This window comes from Nesoenas mayeri, assembly GCF_963082525.1.
Source record: "Nesoenas mayeri genome assembly, chromosome: 6".
NCBI lineage: Eukaryota > Metazoa > Chordata > Aves > Columbiformes > Columbidae > Nesoenas > Nesoenas mayeri.
Genome location: NC_137545.1, coordinates 17,231,171 through 17,248,979, shown reverse-complemented (window position 1 = coordinate 17,248,979; position 17,809 = coordinate 17,231,171). Strand labels below are relative to the sequence as shown.

Here is a 17,809-nt window from a genome sequence, read left to right as displayed (position 1 = left end):
TGAAGGAGATAAGCATTCCTAAAAAGGAGAACTGGTAATCTGACTTCACCACTGACATTTTGGTAGGTCCTATTAAGGAGGCACATCCCTTACCCTAATGCTACTAATTCTGATACATACAACAAAGCCTGTAGTTTTAGCTCACCACAGTCTAATTGCCACATGGGAATAACTGATTGTTACTACTAATAATTTTAATCCTTATAGGGGAATAACATGGTAATAACATCACAGGGGACGACACATAAAGGTATTTTTCTAGAAAAGCTCTAGTCCAAAGAGGAATCTGCAGAGAAATCCTAGTGAATGAGCACAGCATCCTTCCAAAGACTGAGTCACCAAGCAAACATATCTTAAATACTTGTAACCAGACTGAGTCCCATACAAAATACTCAATTGAAGTAATTTTCAAGACTAAAATCAGAATATTAAAAGTATCACACTTGCACCCACAGGCTGCTGCTACAGAAGGCCATAATCTCCAATTCAATATAGTACATAAATGACTGTGAATGTAAAATAATTCGCTTTTGTTGCTCAGCAAGCCAATACACAAAACTGCTATGTCACCAGTGCTGGTCCTGGGCTGAGGTTAAGACCACAACTTCACCTGGTGTGTCTTAAATTACCACTGTAGATGGAAAATAAAAATCAGGTCACTAAAGACAGAGCTATAAGATCATTTAAAGGCTTCTACTCCACTTGCTGTTTGCTTCCTCCTCAATGCTATTTGTTTGTGCTTCATGGCAGTTTTCATCCTATCACTACAGAAAACCTTCATCTACAGGATCCATGTTATATTTAACATACCAAGATGCCCACAAATAAATAATACAGGACAAATGAATTTTATGCAAATTTATTCATCAGCTTTAACAACAGTAATACATAAATCAATACTATGTCCAGCATAAGGTTGTATAATAAAATATGCCATTCTGGTAAGATTGATTTTAGTGCGTACATTTTAAGGGCGGTTCTCATCCAAATTGGACACATTTAAAAATAATAAATAAATACAAGGCCAAAAATGCTTACTTAATTGAAGTCCTGCTAAGTAAGACTTCAGGCTCCACATTGCTTCAAAGCACTTATCAGTACAGGTGTCTGCATACATCTTCGACTTACACACACGGGCTGTGCTCAAGCAGCATACATTTTTGACATCTGACTCAGACCAATGCACACGAAATTTCCAATTTAGATCCAATTTCTCTTAAAGCTAGCACCTACCTTTCTTTTTTAGGACTGTCTTGCCTTCTGGATGTGCATCTGTACATACAAACCTCAGCAACACTACGCGTACAAAATACAAAGGTCCAGCCCCCTCCCAATACTACTTTTTTGGCTTGAGCTGCAGACTGCACTATCTAGTGGAACTATTTATGAAACAAATCACTATTAAACTCAGATAATACTACATTGCTCTTGGGGGAAAAAAACAAAACAAAACCCAGACTTTGGGAACAGATGGGATTTTTGAAGCTCTCTAGACTTCAGGAGTACCTCCCCTCTGGGATGGTTGGTGCTCAGTGTTGCAGCAGGAGGCTTTAGGCACACCGGGTGCTTGTGGGCTACAGACAGCCCAGGAGAAGCTGCATTTTCAGCTTCACTTCCCTGACAACCAGCGAGTCCAATACATACAGTGGCATTCAGATGTTCATCAAAGTGCAGAATAGAGGAATTCACTGACATTTGAGCTACTTTTATCTTATGTTCAGCAATATTAAAATCTGGTCCCAATTTAAATTAGATACACATGAAAAAAATATTTGGAAAATCAGAGGTATTTTATTTACTAGTGTACTTATCACATACTGTGTAGGCTATCCTTCGCACATATTTGTTCTACAAATCTAGATAAGCTTGTTTTATTGCCATCTTTTAAATTGTGCTGATGGCAAAATTCCCTTTTCATTAAGAAGTGACAATCAGAATTGAGTCACAAATTTTAACACTACTCTAATTTACATGTTTTGCTTCACTGTATCAAAACAAAGCCCAAAAGTATAAACACTTATAAAGCTAGTGAAAACATCCCTGAGAAACTTGCAGTAATATAGCAGTAATGATTAGTTTTGGTCCATTAGAGAAGAAAAATTGTTATATCCAGTTATTGAATACTGTGGGCTACAAGTACATTTGGCTGTACATTGGATTTCCATTAATTCACTTTCACTCCTCTTACAAAAATAGTGTGTCCGAGAAAAAAAGCCACTAGAGGTTTTTTACATTCTATTTAGCTTGATATACAATATAATCATTACAAATTTTAAGGTGAATGGCCTAGATTCACCCCAGTGTAATGCCTTTAGTGTCAATGGAGTTCACACACATTCCAGGGTTGAAGTCTGGCAACACAATGACTGTGTGAAGAACAGTACCTAAAATAATAAAAACTTAAAAGTTATAGAGGGTACTTTTCACAAGTTGCTGATGTATGTTTTTGCATAGTACTTATTTTGCAAACAAACATTTAGAAGATTTAATTCTAGAAGTCATGTTGTCATGCCATGGGAAAGCTCAGAACACCACCGGGTTCAACTCTACTGAGAAAGCCAAGTGCAGAGAGTAGTTTGCACAAAAGTGCACACATGGTTAATGACTTTGGAAATACTGTGTTAGTACATGCAGGGTAAACAAACAATCAAAAAAACCAAAACCCACAAGAACGCCTTGAAAATCAGAGGGATATATCAGTCTACATTGCTCAGAAGTTGCTTTCGAGGGCCACACAGTCCAACATCTCATCATTTCAGCGGTTACTGGGGAACAAACTAAGTCAAAATTTACATACATGTAAAACAGATAAACGCAAGCAATCCACTTTTTTACTACTTTGCCTGGAATACGAAGTTTTCCAACACATCAGGCTTTAATAGGGTTTCTGAAAACAATAGTGTTCAAAATGAACTAAAGCTGCTTGTACTCTGAGGAAAACACTAAGCCCTAGACTTATCTTTCTGTACTAGTACGCCTGACCTTAGCACTTTCTGCTACATCAAACCTGAGCAGACCTGTCATTTGCAATTAGAAAAGCCATGCTTTATAATGTTATATCAACAGCTTCTGTTAAAATAAGGCTATGTTTTACTTTATGAAGTGCAACAAAAGTGTAACACAATATCTTGTACCTAGCACTTGTCTAATTTGTAAGGAAACATGCAAAAAAGGTGTTTCTGTAAAGTTAAACCAAAACAGATCAAACACTAGAAAGGTATTTTGGGAAAATATCAGGACTTAAGAGTCTGCTTCAGGAATCCAAGAAAGATGTATATACCAATTTGAGAAGATAGAGTAGCAGAACTGCTACATAGAAAAACCCGACAAAACCAAAGACTGGATATCAACTTATCCTGAAGAAACTTAAAAAACCCCTCTTGTTTTGCCCAATGAGCACAAGAATTGTTCAGAATTCCTGAACAAACTGGGTACGTAAAACCACTAAACAGTACCACCGTGGGGGTCAGCAACAGAAATTCAACATTTTTGTGATCAAATATTAGATGTACAACTTGCATGGATCCTTTGAAGCTCCAGCTGTCAAGATCCAACTACATTGTCCTCTGCCAAACAGAAAACAGTTTTACCGGGTCACTGCAAGATGAATTTTGTCTGTCTTGGGCCAGCTTCTTCAAACAGCTAAATTATGCATTCAACTCTAGAGAAACACCTCAGACAGGGTCACAAAAGCCAGTATATGTGTTAAACCATGATATTTGTGTAGCAAGTTAGTAAGAGAAGTGGATCCTTTCAGACAGTAGATGTATTACCAGGTGGTGAACTGTCAGAGACTGCTTTGGGATCAGGAGTGCAACAAACAAAAAGCTGTTTTCCCAAGCTTTTTTGGGCAAATCTGAAGTACATTATGTGGCCCATTGCAACAAAAGACACAGAAATAAGCACCAATAAGCCAAAAGCTTCAGGGTTTGGGGCCAAGATGACCATGATGAAGTGCAGCAAATCAAGAAGATAATTCATGGAGTTTTGGACACCATTTATGATGCCTCTTTCAGATTCTGCCACATTTTCTTGGAGCAACTGTGTGACAGTCAAATCAAAGGACCAAAGGCCTATGGAGAGAAAAAACAGTTATCCATACAACTTAGCTATCCCTTCATTAGTGACACAATTCAATTCATACTTGCAAACACTTATACAAAAAAATGCATGGAACAAGCTAACCTCCTGTCAGACTACAATGGATTTCACACTGCTAGTCACGAACAATTTACTTTCCCTTTACTAGTATTTCCTGAAATAATACATACAGCTTGACACATTAACTTGCCTGCCACATCTTGCTTCAACATGTCTATTAAGTTGACAATGTTTTGCTTGTTTGTTCCTTATTAAAATAGCTGTCTTACAGCTATTTACAGTGTACCGGTGCTAGCTACCATTGCTAAGTCTTGCATAAGATGTCTGAAAAAAAAAAATGTTTTAAACTATGTAGAATACACAGTAATTTACAACAGTTTCAGTTGACAGTAGCTTCTATACTGTTTCAGTCCATTAATGATTCAGTTTTGTTTATCTTGCAAACAAACCTAATAGAATCACAGAACAGTTTGGGTTGAAGGGACCTCCAAAGCTCATCCAGTGCCACCCCTGCCATGAGCAGGGACATCTTCACCCAGATCAGGTTGCTCAGAGCCCTGTCCAGCCTGGCCTGGGATGTCTCCAGGGATGGGGCATCCACCACCTCTCTGGGAAACCTGGGCCAGGGTCTCACCATCCTCAGTGTCAAAAGTTTCTTCCTCATGTTTAGCCTGAATCTCCCCTCCTTTAGTTTAAAACCATCACCCCTTGTCCTATTGCAACAGGTGCTGCCAAGAGATTTGTGCCCATCTTTCTTACAGGCCCCTTTTAAGTATGGAAAGGCCACAACAAGCTCTCCCCAGAGCCCTTCATGTAAGGAATCAAGTATTTTCTGCCTCCAAAATTCAGCAAAAGCTTCAGAAATTAAGAGTACAGAAATTCTACAGATGAGAATTGCTGTTCTTTACATTATGTATTGGACTGCCACATCTGTTGACAGATACTAACAGTACACTAACAAGCAACTCCTCAAAAAATTAAGCTGTCATCCAAATAAAAGTTTCTGCTCTAAACTCCTGTGTTAGTCACAAGTCTAAAAGTTAGACAATTTAATGAATGGATTAATTTAATAAAATCTTAAGTTTGAAGGTTTTCAGAGCACATCTAGTTGACAGGCACTGTAATTTCTAGAATTAAAAGCAGTCGAGAGATCAGATTTTAATAAAGACATAATACTTACCAACTCTAGCAGCAATGACTCCCGCAAACAGGAGACTGACAGAGATTAAAGGCACAGGCTCAGGACTCATCTCTGGGTTGCTATTAGCAGGAGTAGTAGACCCGTTTAACAAGTTGGGCATTCCAGTTGCAAAAACCATTTCGGGCTTATCTTCTGGAGATGCTAAAGTAGGTAATGGCGCACTTTCAAACAGCCTGGCACTGATGTCAGCAAATGGAGAAACAGTCAAATCCAGAGGACTTCCAGGCATGAATACCGAGATGGCACATAAGACCAGACAAGCAAACTGAGCAACTCCAGAAATAACGCCCGTGCGAATCAGGCCACATTTGCGGCGCAGCCAAGTGAAAGCTACCGTTCCCATGATTCCTGTGACTGCTGAGGCACCCATGAGGAGGCTTAGCACAGAGCCACTCAAACCTTGAGTGTATGCATAGCCTGTAGTAATGCAATCAAAGCCCAGCACAGTCATATACAGAAATGCAAGACCCATGCCTGCAAGAAACACTGGCTGGTTGTAGTATGCAACCCATCCATCACGGAACGTGATGAAAGGCTCAGCCATCCGGGCAGCGCAGCCGACTTCCTTCTCCTGCTGGGGCTCAAAGCCAGTCACATCTTTCTCAACAATTAACTGCACTCCTTCAGCAGGTTTCATGTCACTCTCTGTAAACAGAAATGTAATTGTTAGATACACTTCTGCCCAGAAAGCGCAGAGTGGAAACTGCAAGACAATTGTTTGCAGTCAACAAGTTCACTGCTACAAAAGTGCATCAGTTCAATTATGCAATCAGCTTTTCCCTAATCACTTAAATATTTTGAAGTGTCCTTAAAACCCACCTGTATAGTAAGATCAAGTAAAGCTTATCCCTACCAATTTAAACTCTGCTTTTTTAATTAAACTGTGGTAGAAGAACACATATCCTGCTTCTTTTCCATAGACGGGCGCCTGAATGCTCCATTTCCATGAATACATTATTTGTTTAAAGAATGGCAATGTTAGTTGCCATTTTAACATAGCTTTGTATATGTAAATGTACTTCCCACGGAAAGTAAGGAATATGTAAGCATCTGTCAATATCTCGCATCACAGGGGAAGAACCAAGGCAGTGAGGCTTGCTGAAGCTTACCAAAATGAAACGCTTTCAAAACCTGACTTAAAATCAAGTATCAGACCATGCTTTTCTACAATTGCATTTTCACTTTACTATAGGAGAAAGGCACTTCCACTGGTCACACACAAAAATAAAAAAAACCCCATAGCAGTATTTAGATTAGTAACACAGATAGAAACTATACAAACATTTGGATGCCGGAGCAGTGTTTTTACACTGTAAAATTTGAAACAAACTCCACATGCAGTGAAACACAGGAATTATTTCTGCAGCTCTTAAAACTGCAAGTTTTCTATTGCAATCAGAATACTGCAATAGCAAAGGCTGAGAGATGTTGCCTACATGCTGACATTTGCTAAATGCTTCAGTCTTCAGGAGCATTCAAGAGCCAGTTCCACAGCTATAGAGCCTTCTATGCTCTTTATCTTGCTCCTCTTTCCTAGGCTGCCATCAGGCTAACTCAGTAGCTTACCAGACCAGCTATTACCACAAGGGACCTGCTGGCTGGAAAGATACATCTCTTCAGCACTTTCAATAACAGTCTCCTATCTCACTATACATTGAGCAAAGAACAGATTGCAAGCTAGCTTTTAAAGAAATAACAGGATTTTTAAAATAAACTTTCTTAAAGAAAACAACCCCCTCCTCCTCCCAAAAACACACTAAACCAAAAACAAAAAAACAAACAAAGCAAGCAACCAAATAAAAAAAAAAAACACCAACCCAACACAACATGTTTAGCTAGGAGCCCATATCTTGAGCTGTCAGGAATATTCACATATCATGACCTTAAAAATGGGAAAATGTTAAAGTTTTGCATTCCACTATCTGATGTTTCAAATACTTCATAACAAAAGTCTGCTTCTGAAACAATTTTAATTTCTGATATTAAGACTAAAGTAATGTTAATATCAATTTGATGTTTATGGTCATAGCCATCTACACTGCAAATCCCAGTAGTTCAGCTTGGCCAAGGAAGCAGAGCAGAAGGTTGAAGTAGATTTTTTTCCCTCTCTCCACTATTTCAGGCAGCATGTGGAACTCACTGAAGCATTCCAGACTAGAAATTTTGCCAACTCTTCTACAGCCTCCTGAAAACCTGTTAGTACTATGCATAAATAGAAATGAGTTTAGTTAGAAAGAGTCCTACACAGGCTGTTTTGCTTACAGACAGTGAAGGGCTCTGTCAGCTTATTAGCTATGGTATCTATGGATAGGAGCATCCCTCGTGATCAGTCCTAAACAACACGGTAGATTTATTCTAAAAGATTAGTTGAGAGGAGAGAATTAATTCTTCAGCTGCATTCTATAGGATTCTTCAAACAGCTGCACAAGTATTGTTACCCAGTCTCTGGTATGTATAGCTGAAACCTTTAAGCTATGAGTAGAAAGCTATATTGCCTAAACGCAGTGTCTGGAGAAGACAATCATCAATATCACTTCAGTTTGACTGATACAGGGAATATACCATGAATTTCAACAGTTACTTTTGTATTTTCAATACCTTTCTTTACATTCAGCTGTTTCAGCTCCGATTCTTCAACTTTTCCAGATTTGAGAGCCAGAGTAGGGGTTTTCTGGTAAACCTTCCAGAGCAGCAGATATTCCACACACATTGACATCAGGTTCCAGCCAGAAATGAATCCACAGCCAATCATCGGGGAGCCAAATGTCATTATCTGACCAACTGCCATCGGGGCCAAGATATTGGTCAACTGATCAATTCTTCTTATTGTGGCATTCATATCTGTCAGAAATGATTTGATGATATGAAGCAATTGCTACAATGAAATACTCACTTAACATAATTGGGGAATGGAGACAAATACACAGAGCTAAGTCTTGCTCCAGCTGGCAGTGGTTCCAGAGGGAGTTAGACCTAACCAAAGGCACCTTTAGAACATTCCAAGTCTACTGGGACCAACCAAGGTGTTTGTAAGCCAAATTCCTACTCCTGCCACTTGTGCCTGCAGGAGGTCCTTGAGGTTTAGTCTGCTGGGTTTACAGTGGAAGTGTAACTCCCGCAGGTAAAACTGTTAGTCATGAGATTGGATTACCCTTACATCCTAGTGACATTATGGACTCCTAAGCTTATCTCTAACATTCAAACCCAGTACACACAACTCCAGACCTTAAAAGAAATCTCAGATGGTTGAATTCTTTCTTGTAAAGATAATTTTAGCAACTGCTGTCTCCCAATACTGGATCCTGTGTTTCTTAATCTCCTCCATTTACTTCTAATAACTGGTGATCACAGTACCCCCCATGATAGCAGCAGACCTTTGAATTGGCTTTAAATTTCCTTATTGAGTCACACTGCCTACAGGTGCCATGACCCATTCTCAGAACTTCCCGAGCAAAGTCCTCACTCCTTTCTGTTCCACATTTTTATATTTATGGTGATGCTAAGAAGGTGATACTTGTTTTGAATGCATGTTCCATTTGCTGGCAGGGCACGTCTCACCCTCTCCAATCCTACCTGCTTTAGTATCATTGTACCCCCTGGGCTCCTGCAAGTTTCCAATTAGTGGTGCCACTGTTCTACTCCTAGAAGTTGCTAGACACTCACTGCATTAGCACATCAGGGCTTCAGGCTGCTTTGAAGTACATCTCAAGCCCCTTTTAGAGTCCTATTATGAAATGCAAGCTTTTGAAAGCCAAGTGAAACTGCATACCAGCCTGAAGCTGATTTTCTGAATCCACAGAGAATTACTCCTTGCCATTCAAAAAAACTTAGGTTACTCTATTTAGAATTCAAAGTCAAGGAAGATGAGTAAGTTAGCTACTTGCATGATATTTGCTTTTAGAAATTCCAAGCACTAAGCTTTGAGTTACTTGAGGAAGGCTAATATATCCACACAGGAAAAGTACAAAGTAAGAGGGAATGGAAAAATTAATCAAGGACAATGAAGAAAAGCAAGCCAAGGCAGTTTTTTATTTCTATATTCCACCAGCTTAGTTAACTAAGACTCCTCTTCGAGAAAAGGTAACAGCGCAGAGATGGACAACAATATTTGCTGCAAAGTCAATGCTGGCATTTAATTTTTTAAGTCAAATCATTTCAGCTGACTCCAGATTAAATTATGATCAAACACATAACAACCATATTCAGCCTGGAAGAAATCCTTAAGATAGATCTTTTGAACTAAGGTGCTTAGTTCAGTGGGATTGTTTGTTTTTAAGTTGCATGAGAATTTAGAGAAACTTCTTGCCTGATTTCTCAGTACAGAATGTAAGCGGTCATGTAATTCTATCTGAGATCATGAAGCAGCACAGAGGCAGGACTGCCTCCCATGCAGCAGTTCTCTCTGCAGGTGTGGTCTCTACCTTATCTCATCTGTAGTAAGTAGTACAGGGACTGGGGAGACAATTTGCTGAATAAGATCTGGCACAAGAAGAAAGGTTAATGAGAACCATTAGAATGTAAAGGCATCTACAGATAGAAGATATATTTCTACTTGTGATTCACACACATTAAGAAAGTTAACCTGGACTGACGCTCTACAAAAGTCATGACCTAGAAAGGCACTGCAAGGTCAAAATAAAATACTATGGTGGAAAATTTGTATACTGGGAAATGAAAGCAAGACAATTTTAATGCATCTAATGAAGAACTAGCCTCTCCTGGATGAGATGGGGAGATAAGATTCCTTCATTGGAGATAAACAAAGAAATCTGCAATATACAATTCAAAATCCTAAAACTTAATGGGCAATTTAGGCAGCTTCATACAAAATTAGAGTCCAGAAACTGAAATGCTGTCTATGCCTGGAAGTATCTAAACTCCACAAGTGTCAGACTTAACTTCAGTCCCAGAGTTACTTTAGTAAGCTATACATGTCTTGGTAATGTTAAGCTGCTCTGTTCTTGTTTGCACTTCGGTATCAGTTCCTCTATCTGGGAAGGCTTCAGTCCCCTTATAGGGCTGATTCAGAGCCCACATAGCCAGCCCAAGTTCATCACAAAACATGCCACTTTCCACACTGATACAGAAGAGCAGCTTAGCCAAAGACCAACCATCCACCCCTTGGTGTGAATGGCCTTGCAGTGATGAGAACCCTGCAGAAAAGTACAGTCAGATTCAATAGATCCCTGGGGAAGATCCCAAACAATCTCTCACATCCAAGTAGTGTCATGACCACCAAGCTGTAGCAGTATTGGAATGGGAACTCATTCTCTCTCCTAATAATGCCATGCCACTGTGCAAGAAAGAGGGAAAAGGAAAAATATTTAGTAGGCAGAAAAAGATTGAGTCTGTAGTCTAATAGCAAAGGTTATCAGATGTCAAAGGAATACAGAGCTTTCAGTTCCAAGTGAAGAAAAGCGTTCACAAGTCTGAGTTAGACATCTAATGCTAGAGAAGTGCAAGATTTCAAATATATCTGCATGCACAGCATTTCCTACTGGCAATTTCCTGATCCACCTACTTCACTGTTCTGGACTTCATTCTCATGTAGCCCTTTCTTTGATCCCTGTGTGAGGAGCCCAGTTACGCAACAGTTTTCTGTTTCATTCCAGGGACCTAAAAATAAAGTATTGCAACACTTGGCTTTAAGTGCCTGAAAGTTAAATAGCTTTTCTATTAAACACTGGATATTTGATTTAAGAGCATGGTTTATGTTTATTTGTTCAGCCAGAATAAAGTTTTCCTGACAGAGCCACAGTAGGACTAAAAGAAGACAAACGTTTGGGATGCCTAACTGAACTGTAATCACAACGGTAATTTCTAATCCCAGTAAGTGGAGTTCATAGCAGGGAAGAGGAGAATAAAGGCTGCCCTTTTTACTAAGTGTTTTCTCACAATACCTGTCAAAGATGTACTGAACTCTGTACAACTCTACTCTAAAATCAAGCTTGGAAAGTAAGACATTTAAGGTATTAAAAAGGCAACATATTTCACCTGCCAGTTTGCTTCTGTCTTCCCCTGCAACCACAACAATCCAGTCCCTCTGAATTGTGATCGCTGTGGCAGTGCTGGCCAAATTGGCAATATTTGCTATTGTGATAACCAGGATATAGCACATCGTCTAGAGAAATGGGGGGAAAAAGTTACAACATGAGAAAACTGGTGAAGGGAAATCTCCACTCCTACCCTGTACAACCAGGAAAGACACGTTTACATTTAAATCCATATATTTTAGTGTTATTTTTTCCCGTCAAAACAAGACCGAGTCTGCTTTACAATTCCTGACAGGAAACAATCACCTCTGTTCGCCCAACTAGCTCAAAGTTTCATTTGCCAGTTTTAGCCCATAGGAATGTCTAAACAGACTAGAGAGAAAAATAACAATTAATTTGTCTCCCACACTCCCCAGAGTTTCTTTGTAAGTTAATTCCTTATTAACAAATTCAAGCACTCACAAGAAGCCATCCATGGTACAAGGTCAAAAGCTGTGTCTTAAACAAGAAGACAATCATCAGGATAATACCACACAGGATGACAGATGCATTCTGTACCACCAAGGATGTCTGGGCCACTGTTTTAAATCAAAACAGAGAGCAACAGTTATGACATAAGAATGAGCCAACTATAAGCTTAAGGAGGTTATAATTCAGGAACACACATAGATTCTTTAAGTATTTTTATTTTCCTATTCTCTCCCTAAAATACAAGTGGTAAAACTAGACATCATATTATATTTTTAATCTCCCATTGTCTTAGAGAAACAAATTAATGTCTGATTTAACTTCACAGATGTTAACAATTCAAAGCTCTTAGTAGGTCTTTTCTCAATCAAAACCCAACTGTACCTGTTTAAACACTGACACTGTTTTTGAAGAGGTGAAAACAAGACTTATCTTGAGCCTCTCAAATGCATGTTCAGTGTTCCGTGGAAGTGATGCTATTTTGTAAATTCTTTGGAAGTAAAAATGTGTATGAAGAACTTGATGCTATGTTATTTAAAAAACAAACTAGAGTATACATGTTTAAGACATGTATTAAGCAAATGCAGTGTATGTTTACAATTGAGTGGAAGATGTTTGTATCCAGACAGAAGACAACAAATAGTGCAAGCGTATATTAGTATTAGACTGTAAAGAACTTTGTTTGTAGCCCTTAAAGTTATGTGTTTTACCTTTTGCATTTCTGTGCATCTCTATGTATCATACAGGTTTAGCCTGAGTAGTGGACATATCGTGACATATAACTGTTTTCCTCCTGTCTTTGACACTATCTTTGTATAACCACTACCACTCTGAAACACTATTCTTCCTAAAGAAACTAAGCAAGCCCCATTATTGTATTTGACTTGTGGAGTGAACTCCAACAGCTTTATCTTTTCACATTAATTCAATCTATCCTTACGTAAATAACCTGCTCTAGGCATCTAACCTTTGAGCCTGGAGTTCTTGTCCACCCAGTCTCCAATAATGGCTCCCAGAAGAAGAACAGATCCCGCCACTACCAGTCCATAGACTGCAGTCAGGAGTAAGCTGTTGCCATACAGTTCAACCAGGAACACAGACACGGCAAAATGCCACATACGATCTCCCTTGAAGAGGAACAGAGAGTACATACACAGCATTACTATTTTCTATTATAATATTAAAGGACAAAGGCTGTTACCAGCCACATTCAACAAGCCTCAGAAAGCTTACATAGATTCTCCAGGATAGACCAAATATTAGCAGGTTTATAGATTAACAATACTATTTAAATAACTTTTCAAGACAGCAGTATGTTCCCAGATGATCAAAGCTTAAATGCTACTTTAAAATACAAGAGCCAGTCAAGTCAAAGCAAGTCATAATACTATTTGGGATAGACACGGGTAAATCAAGGAAGGTGTTGTCCTAAATGTTAACTGACCTTTTTGAAGCCAAGGGTTTAAGCTCTTTTTAATAATGCTAAGCACTGGCATATTACTAAGAGGTAGAGTATCAGGGCTAGTTTAACCTATTGTAAACCCATTCCTAGATCAACCTCTTTAGCCTATTACTAGTTTAAGCTAGTGCTCAGAATATAGCATTTTCAAGTTCTGATACCACTTACTACATATTAAAAAAAAAGCCAAAAATGCTAAATGTGTCCAAGTGAAGTAGTTTTTATACTACTGAAAACATTTTTTTAATTTGCTACCAAACAAACCTGTGGCTTGCTAATGAATACTCCAAAGTTTTTTATGTTGTCACATCTCACCTTATTTTTCGACATATTGCAAGAAATGCACTACAGAAACTGCTTCATGTAATCAGTTACAAAGCAGATTAACAGAAATCATTTATACTACTCTAGGGTTTCTCTCATAAGGGTCCCTGATATAAGGGTCTGCTATAAACCGAACGTGAAACTGTTTTATTCTGCTGCATTATCTTAAGTAAGAAATTTCTATGTGATACAGCAAGCAGCACAAATTTCTAAGGACTTGAAATATTCTAAAGGGCTGGGGGAGGTATAACAGAAAATCACTTTTAAAAAAAGCAAAGTCTGCCAAATCTAACACATTATGTAACACAGTAATCAAGAGATACACAAAAAAGCATGCTATCTGGAGAGTCAAAATAACTGCAGTTTGATTAAAGTCTTCAATGTAGCATAAACACATTAAAAACTGTTTGCCTTTTAATGTTATTGAAGTTCTCTGAGTGAGGTTTCTTCAAACATTGTAATGTGTAAACATTCGTATTTGTTTCCTTAACCATAGGCAGAAAAATAATTACATCCCAATCATGTGGGAACAAAATGTCACCTGTTCAAGGAAAAACTAGGTATTTTCTGTGTTTTCACATTAAAACCAATGAAAAAATGCAAACATAAGCACAATCAGCTTAGATGTGCCCTCTCAAACGTAATAAACAAATATTCACCTTCCAGAGACACCTAACTTCTTCTGTAAAATACGTTCCACTTTTATTCCATAGTTAGTAAAGTATGTGAGAAAGTATTGCACAAATGAAAACACAGGAATATAATATCCCAAGTCTAACATTCACTTAAACTTAATATGACCCAAGGTACCTCTTTACCGAATTTTACTTAAAAATATATGCAGGTAGATTAACTAAGTTTTAATTTTATCAAGCTAGAAAAATAAGCCAAAAGAGTACTTTCTTATTAAATTTTCCTAACAGATTTTTTTTAATGCAGAAATGTTTCAGTAACTGAATTCTGGCAAGATTAAAAAGGCATCTTTAAAAAAGCATACATATGTGAAAATCAGTGGCAGCCACTGCTGGCAGAGTGAAAAACCTGATCTCACCTGAACCACAGAGAAAGATTCCTTTTAATCCAGTAAGATCATGATTTTGCTATACAATTCATTTAAGGAGCCTGTGAACTCTTTCAACCTTACCCAACACATTTACCCAGAGTATTTTGATCCTGCCCAACCACACAAATAATTTTGGGGGTAAGTAAAGCTGCTCTGACTTGGAAGCATGAGTTTCTTTCAAGAACTGAAAACCATAAAGAGCAAGCAAAGATAAATTAGCATCACAGAAGAACAATATTAGTGAATTACGGAGGTTTGAAGCAGGTATGCAATTTCAAGCTCCAATCTACTAAAATTTAAACAGTAAATATTGCCTTCAAAAATGAGCAAATCTTTGATCATGTATACTTAATACCACTTTAAAGTGTCTCAGACACTTTCAACTCCTTCAGATAACTAACTATAGCTATTCAGCCTCACCAACCTTTTAAAGATGGTTATTGCTCTTCTGTCATTATAGTAATCTCAGACAAGGTATACAATCCCATCTCAGACCTGAAGCCCTCAAGTCATGCGTTAGCCAGGCTATTACCTACAGACAGGCCTCCTGAGGCCCGAGTGACACAGGTAAGACCGGGAAGTTACAAGCAACCACCTGGCAAGCACCAGGCCTGGCACCAACAAGCAGAACGCAGCTCCATCCCATCCTTTCTTTACCAAAAGGTGATAGACAGCAGTGAATTAAAGCATAAAGGCAATAGCATCAGGTGTGAGACTCCAGCAGCGCAGTCCAGCCTATCAAGATCACACAGGCAAAGCACACATCCAAATGGTTTACTGAAAAAGAGCCTAAGACATAGTCTAGACTTTGTTCAAACCTGAACATTTGTGGTGATGTGACATGTTTAATAATTTACAGGTTCTCTCTGTATTTGGGAATGGCTTAGTAACACAGAAAGCAAATCAGCTCTCTCAATTATGGCAAAACCCCATTTCCATCAGGTTCCGTATTATGGACATAGCCATTTTAGAACTAAAATGATACACTGAGTTCTGAAAATTAAAATGCTTGTTTATTGTTCCTGTTCGCACAAACAGACTAGGAACACTAAAGTTTACAAGATACAGAAGGTGCAGTCCTACAGCCAGGTCTGTCAAAATAAGTTACATTTCTGTTGTTTCAGCAGGTTTAGTTGGGTTTTTTGGAATTAAGATTTTCAGTACAAAACAAGCTGGAACAACGAGTATACTATGAATACTGCTGAGCACCTGGAGAGACATCTTACAGTCTAATGTTTGTTACGGTGTGTGACACGGTTTTCAAACACTGCTCTGTCACCTTTACTCATGTACTGAGAGCAGCCCCACTGCTGAGCTCCAAAGCACTTGGCAGGGAGGGGTCAGCAGGGTTGGCCAAGTGGCCAGTTCAGCACTTTGTGGGCACTACTGACAAACACTGTTGCAGGTAACAAGCCTGGCCTCTGAAAAGCAGTGAACCAAACACAAATTCCACCACTGAGCTCCTTCAGTAATATTAGTATTTGCTAAAACATTGCATTTGTTTAAACAAGCATTTGATGCCATTCCAAGCCTTCTTCCATTAACAGAAACATCAATAAGACCTTTCAGGTTAGTGAAAGCAAAGAGCTGCCAGAGTTATGTCTGCGATGTTGTAACTGTATATCAGCCATTTGTTCAATGCTATACAAAGCACACATTAAACCTGTCCAAATCCAGGACTAAAGATAAACCCAAGCATACTAGGGAGGCAACTTTGCACTTCTTTTTGAATCAATACACTGGATGGAGACTTAAGATTGTATTATGAGACATATATTCTTAATTTTATTATATAATACAGAACCAGATTGTCTACTAATTTTTTTCGCATCTTTCAAGTGATTAAAAACTGATATAGTGAGTTACTTTAGTACAGAAGGAAAGCATTTCAGAAGGCAAATATTTCAAGAGAAAAAGACATCCAACACTCTCAATAGGTAGTAATGGGCTCATCATAAACACTAAGTATTTTCCATTAGTGAGAGTAGTAAGCGTACAAGTCTTTCAAATACATGTTGCAATAGACTATCTTTCATTCTACTATGGACTATGCTTCATTTCTTTCTCTCAGAACTTACTCTATAAGGAGTCTCTCTAGTTCTGTAGTTAAATAAAAGCACAAAAAGGTACAGAACCAGGGCCTCAGAAAACAGAGTACTGCACTACCAAAAACTAAATCTACAGCAACATATCATGTAAAGATTGTGAAGACTTTTAACAGCAAGGTGCTGCAATGATACCTCTGTGGCAGTGTGCTGTCTTCTTAAGATTTTTTGAAAAGTACCGCTAATGTTCAGGTTAGACATAGCTAGATTAATAAAATTCTACCTCTACGAGGCCAATATTTTACTTACCCAAGTGGACAGTGCATGTCCAAGATAAAGAAGAAACTTTGCAGATGTAAAATAGGCAACCACAGATCCTAGACGAGAAATAAGAAACAAATGCTAAAGGAGATTCGGGCACATCCACTGCATTTCGCTACACACCGCGTACTACTCGCTGCCGTGGAGGAGCCCAATATCGTTTTTCAGAGCGAAGCCGCCCCCGGGACGCGCCGTGTTTTGGGGCAGCAGCCGCCGCGCCGGGGCCCGCGGCCGCCGCGCAGCAGCCTCGGCGGAGCCCCTCGCCCCCCTCCCGGGCACCCGGCCAGAGGCGGCCCGGCCGCCCCGCCGCCGCGCACTGACCGCAGGGCCGCCGCTCGCCCGCTGGCTCCGCTCCTCGCGCCATGCCGGCCCGCTCAGCCGCTGCCACAGCCCGATGCCGAGAGGAGGCGGGGGGACGCGCGGCTTCGCTCCGTGTTGCCTTCCCCGACTTAGCTAGCACTGTAGCTGAAGTCGGAAAGCCTTAGCCTTATGCGCCGCGGGCGGCTGGGGACACTCCGCCGCGGAGAGGCCGAGCGCCGTGCGACGCCCGGCTCGGTCCGCAAAGCCGCTGCTACCGGACGACCGCCGGCCCCGGGCAGGCCGTTGCGCCGCGCACCGCCCTTTGTAGGCGGCCACGGGCACCGCCCCCGCCCGCCTCGGAGGCGGCCCCGGCCTGGAGACGGCCCCGCCTGCGGCCGGGCAGCCGCCAGCAGCGGTCCGCGGGCGCGGAGCCCGGATCGGAGGGGACCGCAGTGCCTGGTCCGCAGCCTTGGCTCCATGCGGTCGTGTGCTGGACCCCCAGGAACCGCCAGCCCCGCTTAAAAATCCGCACAA

The 17,809-nt window shown here is 39.9% G+C and overlaps 1 protein-coding gene across 1 annotated transcript; it reads right to left on the bottom strand.

Moving 5' to 3' along the window:
• Window positions 1-847: 847 nt before the first annotated feature.
• On the bottom strand, window positions 848-17,556 carry SLC40A1 (solute carrier family 40 member 1). Its single transcript, XM_080346299.1, has 8 exons — window positions 17,297-17,556; window positions 16,964-17,031; window positions 12,731-12,890; window positions 11,758-11,873; window positions 11,297-11,423; window positions 7,901-8,143; window positions 5,282-5,947; window positions 848-4,073 (listed from the first exon to the last, which is right to left on the bottom strand). The coding sequence occupies exons 1-8, from the start codon at window positions 17,337-17,339 to the stop codon at window positions 3,754-3,756; spliced, it is 1,743 nt and encodes a 580-aa protein (XP_080202425.1). The 5' UTR covers window positions 17,340-17,556; the 3' UTR covers window positions 848-3,753.
• Window positions 17,557-17,809: the final 253 nt, after the last annotated feature.

What these genes read in the sequence shown, in the direction of transcription:
- SLC40A1 (XM_080346299.1), bottom strand. Translation starts at nt 17,339, where the DNA reads ATGGCGCGAGGAGCGGAGCCAGCGGGCGAGCGGCGGCCCTGCG. An exon ending in AGACAGAAGCAAACTGGCAG is followed by an intron (nt 8,144 to 11,296) that starts GTGAAATATGTT and finishes CATTTCTGACAG; the next exon opens with ATATGAATGCCACAATAAGA. An exon ending in AGTCATTGCTGCTAGAGTTG is followed by an intron (nt 4,074 to 5,281) that starts GTAAGTATTATG and finishes TTCTCTCCATAG; the next exon opens with GCCTTTGGTCCTTTGATTTG.